The sequence below is a fragment of the Artibeus jamaicensis genome, unplaced genomic scaffold, assembly GCF_021234435.1.
Source record: "Artibeus jamaicensis isolate MK-2021 breed Jamaican fruit bat unplaced genomic scaffold, CSHL_Jam_final scaffold_660, whole genome shotgun sequence".
NCBI lineage: Eukaryota > Metazoa > Chordata > Mammalia > Chiroptera > Phyllostomidae > Artibeus > Artibeus jamaicensis.
Window position 1 is genome coordinate 7,252,096 of NW_026522052.1, and position 13,143 is coordinate 7,265,238.

General features: G+C 39.3%; 1 protein-coding gene across 3 annotated transcripts in view; it reads left to right on the forward strand.

Moving 5' to 3' along the window:
- The window catches only part of ARHGAP32 (Rho GTPase activating protein 32), a 275,104-nt gene that overhangs the window by 95,292 nt on the left and 166,669 nt on the right, over nt 1-13,143 (forward strand). For all 3 annotated transcript variants that reach the window (XM_037134236.2, XM_053659422.1, XM_037134235.2), the window contains exon 2: nt 1,828-1,936. In XM_037134236.2, coding sequence (XP_036990131.2) covers nt 1,832-1,936 — 105 coding nt within the window. In that variant the 5' untranslated portion in view covers nt 1,828-1,831. The remainder of the gene's footprint in view (nt 1-1,827; nt 1,937-13,143) is intronic.

Sequence of the window (13,143 nt, forward strand, 5' to 3'; positions counted from 1 at the left end):
TTTCTCATCTTTGAGCAGCTAGTTTAGTCATATTTGAGGCTTTTCACCAAGTCTGTTGCATATTATGCTGTTTTGTGCATCTGTTCCTTCTTTCTCTGTTCTTCAGTGTATTTTCTTCAGCCATGCCCATTGTTCTGTTGCACCTGCCCATTGACTTCTTAACTTTGGGTATTTTGTTTTGAATTTTTAGGATGAACATTTGGTTGTTTTTCATGGATTACAATTTTCTGTTGTAGTTCTTTATTTTTCATGTTTTTATATGAACATATTTTTCTGAACATATTAATTATAAATAGTTTTAGTAGCTTGACAGAAACTTAACTGGATTTTTCTTAGCAGCTTGTGTATCTCTGTTCTATTCCTTCCTTGCCCTAGGTAACTTATTGCTTGTGCTTTAGGACATCTTGGGTATTCCTGTCTTTCTTTAGTTTGGCTAGTAATTGGTTGCCCCAAGACCTCAGTTTTCTTATGGATTCAAGCAAAGTTATGATTTCATAGATTATCTTTCTTGTTTTAAAGCCTTGGAGTGATGCATTTAATAGCTTTCTACCTCATACTCAATAGCCATAAATCCATTATGGCCATTTTTAAGTCCCTTTCTGAAAATTCTAAAATAGATCAAATATGAGTCTTTCTCTGATTTGACTACATTTTTTCCAATTTTTATCCATTTGTTCCTGGTGTTTTAAAGCATACTGTATAATGTTTATTGGATACCACACATGGTGAATGAAAAATGTGCAAGGGCTCTGTAGAACATGATTTTTCTCTGAAGAGAGTTAAGTTTGCTCTTGGCAGTTCTGGTCTGTAAAGGCTTGGTTTTAGGCTTTGTTTGAGCGTGTCTGTTCCTCTTTTGTCCTTAGTCCTAAGGCCTGGCTTCTCTGGAGTCTCAGTTGAGAGTCCAGGTATTTGCCTGTTTTTTTTTTTTTTTTCAGTGACCCTATTCATTTTGGGCAGTGCTTGCTTGCCAGCCTCCATTCCTCAGCTCAGCAAGGCTGTAAAATACCTGCTTGGCTCGTTAGTTGTCCATTAGCTGTTTTTTGAGGAGCTTCTTGGCATCTTGTTCTACATACATGTAAGCTGAGGAATTGGCTAACAGTGTGAGGGGAATTTCCATGTAGATTTTTGTCATTTTTTTCCCGAGTCCCCATCTGCTTTGGCAGCCCCAGTGTCCAACCTCTGCCTCTCCAGCTTAGTTAAACTGCAATATTATGCTGGGCTCCTAGTTTTCATAATTGATTTAGAAAGTCTATTTTACCAAAAGAATGATTACACATGGAATTTGCTTCATGGGTTTTCTTCTCTTTAAGAATGTAGTCCCAGAAATTCTATTTGTATTGATTGTTTTCTGTGCCTCAGACAAGTGATTTTATATGTTTTGGCTAATATTCATGGTTGTTCCCCTTGAGAGTGCTAATCTAATATACTTCCTCTATAAGTTGGAAGTAGAAGCATCGTACCTCTTCCTTCATCCTGGAATGTTACTAATGCTTACCCTGATGTTATAAATATTGATGGCTGTTGCAAATCTTTTCAAGGTTCTGGCTGCCTTGAACTGATAAAATTAGTCCTTCAATAATAATTACCACAGACCATAAAGGTGAGCTAGTAATAAACCTTAGTTTTATCTTCTGGAATGAAAGTAGGTATTCGGTGTATCAGGAAAGGTCTCTGAAAACTAGAAATGAAGGAACAGTAATGATCACCAAACCTCTTTTAACTAAGCTTTAAATCTCATGTGATTTTCTGTCCTTTGAATTGTGGTCATTGGAAAGACTTCATAGAACTATAAATTCTCATCAAAATCTTTCATGTTTTGATTTCTAGGAAGATGAAGTCCTCAGCACATTCTGAAGAGGACGATTTCGTTCCCGAACTGCACAGAAACGTGCACCCTCGAGAGCGGCCTGACTGGGAGGAAACACTCAGTGCAATGGTGAATCGGTGTTTTAAAAAGAGTTTACTTGTTTATTTTTAGAGAGAGGGGAAGGTAGGGAGAAAGGGGAAGGAAAGAAGCATTGATGTGAGAAAGAATGATTAGTTGGTTCTCATGCACCTTGACCAGGGACTTGCAACTCAGCCATGTATCCTGACCAAGAATCGAACCTTCAAGCTTTCACTTTGAGGAATGATGCCCAGCCAATCAAACCACACTGCTCAGGGGGATGAGTCAGTTTTATGCATATGTATATATATATATATTTTTTTTTACTTACACAAGGAAAGGGAATTGAAGAAGCATTACTTACAGAGAAATTCTTTTTGTTGTTGCTTTGTTCATTTATTGAGGAACTCTCTGTTGGGTGTATAATTTGTTCCAGGCACTGTTTTAGGCTCTGTGGGTAGAACCTTGAATAAAACATGCAAATTTCCTGGCTTTGTGGAACTTATATTTTAATGGGGTAGGAGGAAAAGCAATTAATTAAATATTGGGTTGGCCAAAATTTTTGTTTAGGTTTTTTCATATGATGGCTCTAGTAGTGCTTAGTTGTCTTTAACTTCATTCAAAACAATTTTGTTAGATTGTACTGTGACAGCTGTTGTTTTAGCACGCATTAAAAAAAAACTTAACTGAAATTGGTGAATTTTTGTGCAACCATTTAATATTGAAGATGGAAGAAGATATATGACATTTTCATCATATTATGCTTTATTATTTCAAGACAGGTAAAAATACAAGTGAAATGCAAAAACAGATTGGTGCAGTGTATAGAGAAGGTGCTGTGACTGATCAAACGTGTCAAAAGTGGTTTGCAAAGTTTCTTAGTACATTTGGGCAAGATTGACGTTTTGGGCAAATTATTCTTTGCTATGGGGCTGCCTTATGCATTGAAAGATGTTTAGCAGCACCTCTGGCCTCTACCCACTAGAAGCCAATAGGGAGAGATAGCCGACATACTTAGAATATCTAAATCAATAAAGTTGATGAAAACGAGAAATGTGCTTTTTATTTTATGGAAATACTAAATGGATTTTTTTGGCTAACTCAGTAGATAGTATGCCAAGTGCTGGCACATGCTACTGTGGAAGATTAATGCGGAGTAGTAGGGTTACCGAGTGTTGGGACAGGGTGCGAAAGGATAGTTGCTGGTTACACAGGGTGGCCACAGATGGCGTCCAGGAGGTAATTTATCTGGGAATAGATCACCTTAGGCCATGAGAGAACAAGTTAAACAATGTGGCAAAGGATTAAAAAGTGTTGGAAAAAAACACAAAAATAGGACATGTGGCTGAAACAGGGGAAAGGAGAAGGAGATGAGGTCAGAGAAGTGGTTTGTGGGAGGACAGCAGATAATGCAGTTTCTTGTAGTCCCATACAAGGAATGTTTTTTTCTGCTGAGTGAGATGGGAAAGCACTGGAGAATTTCTGGCTGAGAAGTGACATGATCTAGCTTACAATTTTGAAGGGAGGCTCTGGTTGCTGTGAACAGTCTAAACACGGAGGAAGTAAGGAGACCCGTTAGAGGATGACTCTGATAGGTGGACAACGGTGATAACGTGAACCAGGATGGTAGATACGCTTAAAAATGCTTGGACTCTGGATGTGGTTTTGCAGATAAAGCCGCCTGTTTTGCTGAGGAATGGGGTACAGAGAGCGAGATGAAGAGAAGTCAGGATGATGTCAGGCTTTTTGACTTGAGCAACCTGCAGAACGGAGTTTATATTCACTGAGATGTTGGGGGTGACTCCCCTGTGGTATAGTTTCCCACCTAAGTTCAAAGTACCCATTTAATCTATCACCACTTTATGCAATTCAGGTCTTGTAATAAGAACAATGAAATATTTTTTTTTTTGGAAAGTAGCATTTTATGTAATCAGTTAAAAGTGTTTCATATCAAAATTGAATGCAAATGTTCATCTCTCAGTGCTGATCTGTATTGAGATTTTGCATATTTCATTTTTGAAAATGCCTTTTCTCTCAGATATGTACTACCAGATACTGACATCAATTCACGAGCATATGATTTTAATTGAGTATATTCATTGCTTACAAGGCATTTTCAGAATTCTATTAGGTTTTTCTTTTAATATTTGCCTTGTATCATACATAGCATTGCAAACCAACTTAGATGAAGGTTAGATGGAAGGAAGCTCCTCAGTTACACAGCTAAGTGGATTTTGCAATATGGAAATTTTCTTGGCATTGGTATTGTGAGCTGAAAAATTCTGCTGGAACTGTGCTTGGAGAATAGAAAATATATTCATTGCCAATTTATACCAGGATAGAGATCTCCTTCTTGTTTTAATGTTTGGTAATTGGGAAATATGTATAGCAGCTCATGATTACTTATGATTCTGACAGTATTATCCCAGTGTAAGTTTCTCATAGAAGCTATGTCTTGCCTTGTAATTTCAGGTAAAATTCATTAACAAATAGCACCACCATGCTCTAGGGTAGGTAATCCCTGAGCTCAGGTCATCCTGGCTCCATCCTACCCATTCCCACCCCTTGTGAGTGAAGCCCAAGACCCTGCCTATGGGGTTTTGCTATAGGTGAAGTTGTGGGACTGGAGGTGTCATGGTGGGGGCAAGTGATGTTCCTGCCAGAACCAGGAGCTCCAGGTCTTCCGCAGCCTTCTGGAGCACAGTTATCTTCAGGAATTCCTCTCCAGACATTCCCCGTGTCCAGATTTTAGCTCTGTGGTTAGGCACCTTGCAAATGATAGAGGAGGACCTGAAGGACGCCAAATGTATGACTTTTATGTGGGTCCTGGGCAAAGATTAGCATAGTCTGGTGTAGACTTCCTGCACCAGAAGGACAAGATGTGGGCAAGGATGGGCTTCCGGGATCCCATAAGCTGCCACTGCTGAGAAGACATTACAACCAAGGAGCTGTCCCAGTGGGCCTGGACTTGGGAGTGATGCTCCACCATGTTGGGGCTCAGAGGAGCTGCCCAAAGGCCCAGGTCCCCTCCCCCCGGGGCCCTGGCCTCTCACCATCACACTGTTCCTTGCTCCTCTCTATAGCCACTGCTACCACCAACTCCACCCCTTGCCCAAGTGGCCTTCCCCAGACCCTGAGTGGTACTGCCCTACTTTCCATGCATGTCTACTATTGGCTTAAGACCCCTGGGGTGGGGGCTTCTGCATGGTCCTGCCCTGCCAACCCCAGCTGTATCTGGAGGCAGACACTGACAGCCTCCACCACCTCCAAAAGCCTCTGCCAGCACCCTGGGTGCAGACACTTGTAGGGTGAAGAGCAGCCTGTGGCCCCCTGGCCTGCTGTCTTGTTGTCCTCAGGCTGGTGCAACGCCCAAGCCCCCTGCCCCCTCCTTCCAACCTGCAGCTGTACCCACTCTGACTCCGGCACCCCCCTAATGTACTATAGGACACCAACTATGCTTGGAAAAAAAGAAATTGCACCAATTAAGCAGCAAAAACCAATTATAAAAGCTGTTTAGTGTTCTGTAACGGAGGTTGTAAGGACATCCAAGCCATTTTCTGCTCCACAGGTGTTTTTTTTTTTTTTTTTTTTTTTTTCCCAAATCAGCCATAATGTATTAGAGTGGATTCCACTTCAGGTTGTACTGAATCAGTGTTTGCTGAGAATATCATTAACGTGGTTGCCCCCTGCAGACTTTTCACTGGAGCTAATTCTTGAGCCCCTTGAAACTCCACATTGACTTAACAACTGAGCAAAATTGGTTATGTTTGTTGATTCCTCACAAGTCATGGAAAGCCAACTAAAATCACTTGCCTTGTTTTTAAATTTACTATTGATTTTGCTCCCAAGAACCTCGACTCTTCAAGCAACTGTTTTCACCAAAAGGCTAATAGGCTTAACAGTTTGTTTTCTCTGGATGCATTTCTTTGGCTGCTTAAGTCAAATACAACTTGAGTGACTGACTCATGGTTGGTGAATGGTAAATGACTTGCCGTGCTTGGCTAACGAATCAGCTTCCTGGAAATTTACTTTGGATGCAGCCTTGTTTCTATTTTCATGAAGAAATTCTATGTGATGATAAAATCTTTTAGAGTTTTTGCATTTTTCAGATTATCGCCTCCCCGTGAGTTGAGAATACTGTTGAGTGCAGAGAGTCTGGTACTATTGACGCACATGTTGTTCTTTCAGGGCAAGTTATGTGTCACTGCATAGTGAACACAGTGTTTGCCACCTAATTGGATAACAAAACCCATACTCTTGTGCACCGTAAAGCATGACATTCAAACTCAGTTGTCACTTCTTTGCTTGTGTTTACATGGCCTGTATGAGTGGGTCGTTTTAAAATGTGGCACGGTGCTGCCTGTGGGCCTTGCGGTGCTGTTGTGTTTCCACCTCGGTCCTGCAGTCCGTGGTGCGAGGAAGAGCGCTGTGCGGTCTCCTGCAGCTGCTGGGCACTGCCTTGTCATGGAGAGCAGCCACGGCTAATACATACATGAGTGCGGCTGTGCTCCAGTACGTTACCGTGGACACTGGTATCTGAATGTCATGTAATTTTCACGTATCATTAGAAATCACACTTCTTTTGAATTTTTCCACCAAACATTTAAAAATGAGAGAATTACTTCTAGCTCATGGGCTGCACAAAAACAGAGCGGGCTGGATTGGCCCTAGTTTTTTGACCCCTCTCTGCTTTATTATATAATTGTAACTTAAGATGTAAGGCTTTCCTAAACCTTCCAGATGGAAAATGGTTTTATTTTACTTCTTATATGTTGTTCATAGCTTTGTTGCAATAGTAAATCTCATTCTAGTTGGCTGTGAATATATTTATCTCCTTTACTATATTGTGAGCTCTCTGGGACTGTGTATTGATCATTTTGTATTTATTTTACTGAAGGATAAATTTTAGAAGAAGATATAATCATGACTCTCATAAAAATATAAAATGAACACATAGCAAAGATATGTGATTCAGTACTTGATGAAGGAATCAGTCAAGTGTTACAATTGGTCCAAAGGAGAATTCAAAGTACCATACTGTTAGAGATCAATCATGCTGAAATTGATGCAAATGGGTAGAAGGCTGGCAAGGCTGTTCCGTTCCGCTGGACGTAGTTTGCATTTTTATGGACAGAAACTATTTGTACTGTGAGTTTTCTACAGCTGACTTTTCTGCAGACGTGTGAAATGGCCAAGGCAAACACGAGCAGGTCACAGGCCCCTGTTGAGTCAACTGTTTGGTGGAGTCACCAGCATTTCGTTGAAAGGATGTGCAGTAATCTCTTTTTCCCATTTTTAAATATTCCACATTTTTTCCAAACAGTTTTTATGACTTCCAAAGAATCTACACTATATTTATCCAGTGGTAAGAAAGGTGATATTTGTTATCATATGGTGGTTAGTATCAAGATGTCACATGTGCCCTGGTGCATGGCACAGTGGGTTGAGTGCAGGCCTGTGAATTACAGGGTCACTGGTTCAATGGTCACTGGTTCGATGGCCAGTAATGACCCATGCCTGGGTTGTGGGCCAGGTCCCCAGTTGGGGGTGCACAAGAGGCAACCACACATTGCTGTTTCTCCCCTTGTCTTTCTCCCTTCACCTCTCTCTAGAAATAAATAAATAAAGTCTTTAAAAAAAGGGCTCACATACTATATATGAGACCTGTCCAGAAAGTATCCAGCCACACACTATGAAAAATAGACATTTGTTGAAGAAGACACAAGGTACCAGAAACATTGTACAAAGGACAGCGATACCTCAGTCCCCTTCAGAGTAGGTACCTGGGGACCTCACACAGTTTTCCCAATGGCCTCAGCTGCCCTGTCATGTTTTCTTGAATCTTAATGATGGTCTGAAATTTTTTCCCTTTCAAAGGTGATTTTAGTTTTAGGAAAAGCCAGAAGTTGCAGGGTGCCAAATCTGGGCTTGTAGGGGGGCTAAGCTAGCTGGGTGATTTTATGTTTCACATAAAACTCTGCACAAGATGTGGCCCATGAGCAGGTATGTTGTCGTGATGAAGCTGCCAATCACCAGTTGCCCATGGCTGTGACCTTCTGAATCACCTGGATTCATGGAAGTTTCCACAGAAGAATGTTCAAGTTTAACACAAAATTTAATACAGATTCGTTGCTCTACTCACTTAGTCATTTTGAATACCACAGCCACATGGTACACATACTCGCTCAACGTCATTTACCACCCCCAGTGATTAGTACAGTGAAGTCGTCATTATTCACACATGCGCATTCTAGTTCATTCTCCTTGACTGCCAGGTTACATCGATGCCAAGCAAACTGTTCTCATTGTATTAACAGTGGTTGGACTTTTTCCAGACAGATCTCTTACATAGAAAGTTACTGAATTTTCCTTTCTGGAGTCCACCTTTTTTTGTCTATGGGAATTACCATTTATGTCATATGTTGTAGCACCTTATTACATTATTATTTTGGTACTCTATTTTTACATGTGTAAAATTTCTGAAGGCAGGTGCTCTGATTCCATTTAAAAAATCATAACTCAATAAATAGTACATTGCTAAGTTGCAAAAAATATGCAGTAAAAGATGGATGAAATAGATATAAATGAGATCAGAGCTACTACTACACTATCTCTAGAAAATTGCATTGATTTTAATGAAGAAGTAAGAGTAAAGAAAGTTTGGGACCTTTCTCTCTTCCAATAATAATCTGTGAAATAGCATTTTGAGAATGAAGGTTATTATTAAGAGAAATCAATCTTTATAAAGTATTTCTCCAAAACAATCTTATGTAGTTAATTTTTGAGTTGCTTTAGAAACAAAAAGTCTTCACTGCGAAACTTTGGATTTGTGTGGTATAGCCAGAATGTTATCCGTTTTTTAATCATCACCTGAGGATACATGCATCGATTAGAGAGAGAGGAAAACACTGATCAGTGGCCTCCAGTACATGCCCTGTTGGGGGACCAAACCTGCAACCTAGGTATGTGCCCTAACTGGGAATTGAGCCCAGAATCTTTTGGTGTGTGGACGACACTCCAACCAAGTGAGTCACATGGGCCGGGGCAGAATATTAGTTTAAAAAAAGTACATATTTAAAAGAAAGTCAGAAATTTCTGAATTGTTAAGAACTTTAAAATTTTTATAGTTATTTGTAATTGAGATATAATTGATATATAACATATCAGTTTTAGGTGTATAGCATTATGATTCGATATATGTATATTTATGAAATGATCAACATAATAGTCCACTTAATCCGTAACTGTGTGGTAACTATGTAATCACACAGTCACATATTTTTTTCCTTGTGATGAGAACTTTTAAGATTTACTCTTTTAGTAATTTTCAAATATACAATACAGTATTATTAACTATAGTAACCACATAGTACACTACATAGTCAGGACTTACTTATTTTATAATTGGAAATTTGTACTTTTTGACCACTTTCACTCATTTTGCCCAACCCCAACTTCCTTCCTCTGCCAACCCAATCTGTGTTCTGTATCTATAGGTTCAGTTTATTTTTATTTTTTAGATTCCATGTACAGTTGAGGTCATATGGTATTTTCGTTTTTCTGTCGGACTTATTTCACTTAGCACAATGCTCTCATTCATTCATGTTGTCACAGATGGCAAGATTTCCTTTATTTTTGTAGCACGCACACTTCCCCCCAGCTGCCGCTCACTCTCTCTCTCGCTCTGTCCCATTCTCCCCGACTTCATCTGTCAGTGGACAATTACGTTGCTTTTCAGTCTTGGCTACTATAAGTAATGTTGCAGTGAGCATGGGGGTGCAGGTATCTCTTCAAGTTAGTATTCTTGCTTCCTTCAGAAAACCACCCAGAAGTGGAATTTCTGGGTTGTATGATAGTTCTGTTTTTAATTTTTTGAGGAACCTTCATTCTGTTTCCATACCTGCTGTAACTGTTTACACACCCATCAACAATGCACAAAGGTTTTGTTTTCTCTGCATTCTTGCCAGCACTCACTTCTTATCTTTTTTATAGTTGCCGTTCCAGCAGGTGTGAGGTGGTATCTTTCTGTGGTTGTGATTTGCATTCCCCTGATCATTCATGATGTTGAGCGCCTTTTCGTACACTTGTTAGCCATCTGTGTCTTCTTTGGAAAATGTCTTTTCAGATCCTCTGTCCACTTTGTTAATTGTTTTTTTTCCACTGTTGAGTTGTGTGGGTATAACCGAAACCCAGGTTTGGCTGCCTGATGCAATGGAAGCCGAACTCCTGAGACAGGTGCTAGTAGAAAAGAAACGAGGTTTATTCAGGTTTGAATAAGTCTGTGAAAATTCTGGACTCCCATCTCCAAAACCATCCCCACTTCTGGCTCAAGCTTGTGGTTCTTATAGGGATAGAGAGGGGAGGGCTTATTTTTCTATCTTGCTAGCTTTTGGTGCACTTGGGTCCTGTCCATTCATCTTTCTAGCTTACAGGTGCTCAGCAGAAAGAACCTCCTTCTGCACCATGTTGGCCAGTGGGGAAGACTCTGGTGCTCTGTGTACAGTAACATGAGTTTCTTTTTATTTTGCATAGTAACTCTCATCAGATATATAGTTGTGAAAATATTTTCTCTCACTCAGTAGGTTGCTTTTTTATTTTGTTGGTGGTTTCCTTTGCTGTGCAGAAGCTTTTTTATTTGATGTAATCCCATTCACCTGTTTATTTTTGCTTTTGTTGCCTTTGCTCTTAGTGTCAAATCCAAAAAAATCATCAGCAGGAACAATTTCAAGAACTTACTGTCTGTTTTCTTCTAGAAGTTTTGTGCTTCATGTCTTATGTTCAAGTCTTTACTTGATTTTGAGTTAATTTTTGTGTGTGCATAAGGTAATGATCCAGTGTCATTATTTTGCATGTGGGTGTTCAGTTCCTCAACAGCATTTATGGAAGTGACTGTCTTTTCCTCTTTGTATGTTCTTGGCCCATTTGTCATAAGTCAATTGACTTACATATATGTGGATTTTTTCCTGGGCTTGTTAGTCTGTTTCATTGATCTGTGAGTCTCCCCCCATCCCCCCACCCAAATGCTGCTAATGTAAGGTTCTGACTCCCAGATCTTTGTAATGCAGTTTGAAATCAGGACACGTGATATCTCCAGCTTTGTATTTCTTTGTCAGAGTTGCTTTGGCTATTTGATGTTTGTGTGTGTGTGTGTTTCCATACAGATTTCAGGATTGCTTCTTCTATCTGTGAAAAGTGCCTTTGGAATTTCTATAGAGATTGCATTGCCTCTATAGATTGCATTGGATTTGGGCACTTTAACAGTGTTAGTTATTACAGTCCCCGGGCATGGGAGATCCTTCCTTTTTGTATGTCTTGTTCAATTTCTTTCATCAGTGACATAATTTTCCGCATTTGGGTCTTTCTCCTCCTTGGTTAAATTTATTCTGATATTTTATTCTTTTTGGTGTAATTGATGGGATTGTTTTCTCAATTATTCTTTCTGATAGTTTGCCCTTATTTTAGAGAAGCCCAACTGATTTTTGGGTAATGACTTTGTATCCTCCAATTTTGAATTTACTTATTGGTTCTTTGATGGCACCCTTAGGGTTTTCTGTATGTCATCTGAAAACAGTTTTATTTCTTCCTTTCCAAACTGGATACCTTTTATTTTTTTTCCTTGCCTAATTATTCTGTCTAGGACTTCTAGTACCATGTTGAATAGATGTAGTGAGAGAGAGTAGGCATCCTTGTCTGGCTCCTTATTTTGGAGGAAAAGCTTTCAGCTTTCACTTTTGCGTATGATGTTAGTTATGGGCTATGCATAGATGACCTTTATTATGTTCAGGTACCTTTTCTCTATACCCGCTTTATTGAGAGCTTTTATGGTAAATGTATGCTGAATTTTGTCAATGTTTTTGCATCTGTTGAGAGGATCTTGTGATTTTTACCCTTCATTTTGTTAACATGGAATACCACATTGATTGTGGATATTAGGCTGCTTTTGAATCTGCACATTAAATACCACTTGATCATGGTGTGTGATTCTTTAAATGTACTATTGAATTTAGTTTGTTAATATTTTGTTGAGAATTTTTGCATCTGTGTTTATCAGGGATATTGGCTTGTAATTTTCTTTTCTATTGGCTTTTTGGTCCGCTTTTAGTATCAGGATAATTCTGACTTCATAAAATGACTTTGTAAGTTTTCCCTCTTATTTTTTGGAAGAGGTTGAGAAGAACTGATATTAACCTTTTTAAATGTCTGATAGAATTTGTCATTGAAGCTATCTGGTCCTGGAAGTTTTGTTTGTTAGAAGATTTTTGATTAATTATTCAATCCCCCTTTTAGTGTTTGGTTTATTTTTAATAGTCATTTTAAAATCAAAACAAAAGGAACAAACCCTAAAATAGAGCTCTCCTTTTTTGATGTAACAAAATAACTAAGTGTCTTAAGAAATCTAATAAAAAGTTAGAGTTTTAAAAAAATTAAGGGTAAAATATTAATTGACAATGATTTAACAACAAATTATATAGTAATTAATATTGGGCTCTTTTAAAATAAAAGATGTGAACAGAGGAAATCTCTCACCAGTTTTGATTATCATACTTGTTAGTGCTCTTTAATTCATTTTATTTTTATTATTGATCATTTCAATGTCCTCAGAATATATCTTGTATTTCCCAAACTTCCTTTGTTATGAACAGTTTCTCACTTGTTACCTTTCCTATTAAAATTCATGTGTTCAGGGCTGAGGGCTAAAGTCAGCCATGTTGAAACAAATGAAATTGTTTTTGATAAAATCAGGGTCCTGGATGAAAATACTCACATGGGCTAACAACTGGAGTCATGAAAATTAAGACAAGGTGTAAATTCTGAACTTCCAAAATACTGACAGTTTGGGAAGGAAGACAGAAAGTTGGTTCTTGGGGTCGTCAGCACCACATGTGTGTCCCTGCACACACTCTCCCTTTCCTTCTGCCTTTTCTCCCTCTTCCTCTCTAAACACACATGTGAGCGTGAGCACGTGTGCTCTCTCTCTCTCTCACTGGCCTCTACACACATACTCACACACCCTCTCTCTCATGAGGGCTCACCCCTGAAGGGCGGGACCTTTGCCTGTGCCTCACTTCTTCCCACCTGCTAGAAGCAGGCATGCACAGGGGCTGCGCTCCCTCCCTTCATGCCTCTGCATTGCTCCTGCAGGTACCTGTCTTCTCTGTACAGGTGGCTTCCATGTCTGTACCTCTAGCCCTGAAAGAACTCATTTCCCAGCTGGTGGTCCAGATTTTTACTAAGTCTCATCTTTCTGCTCCTTGAAG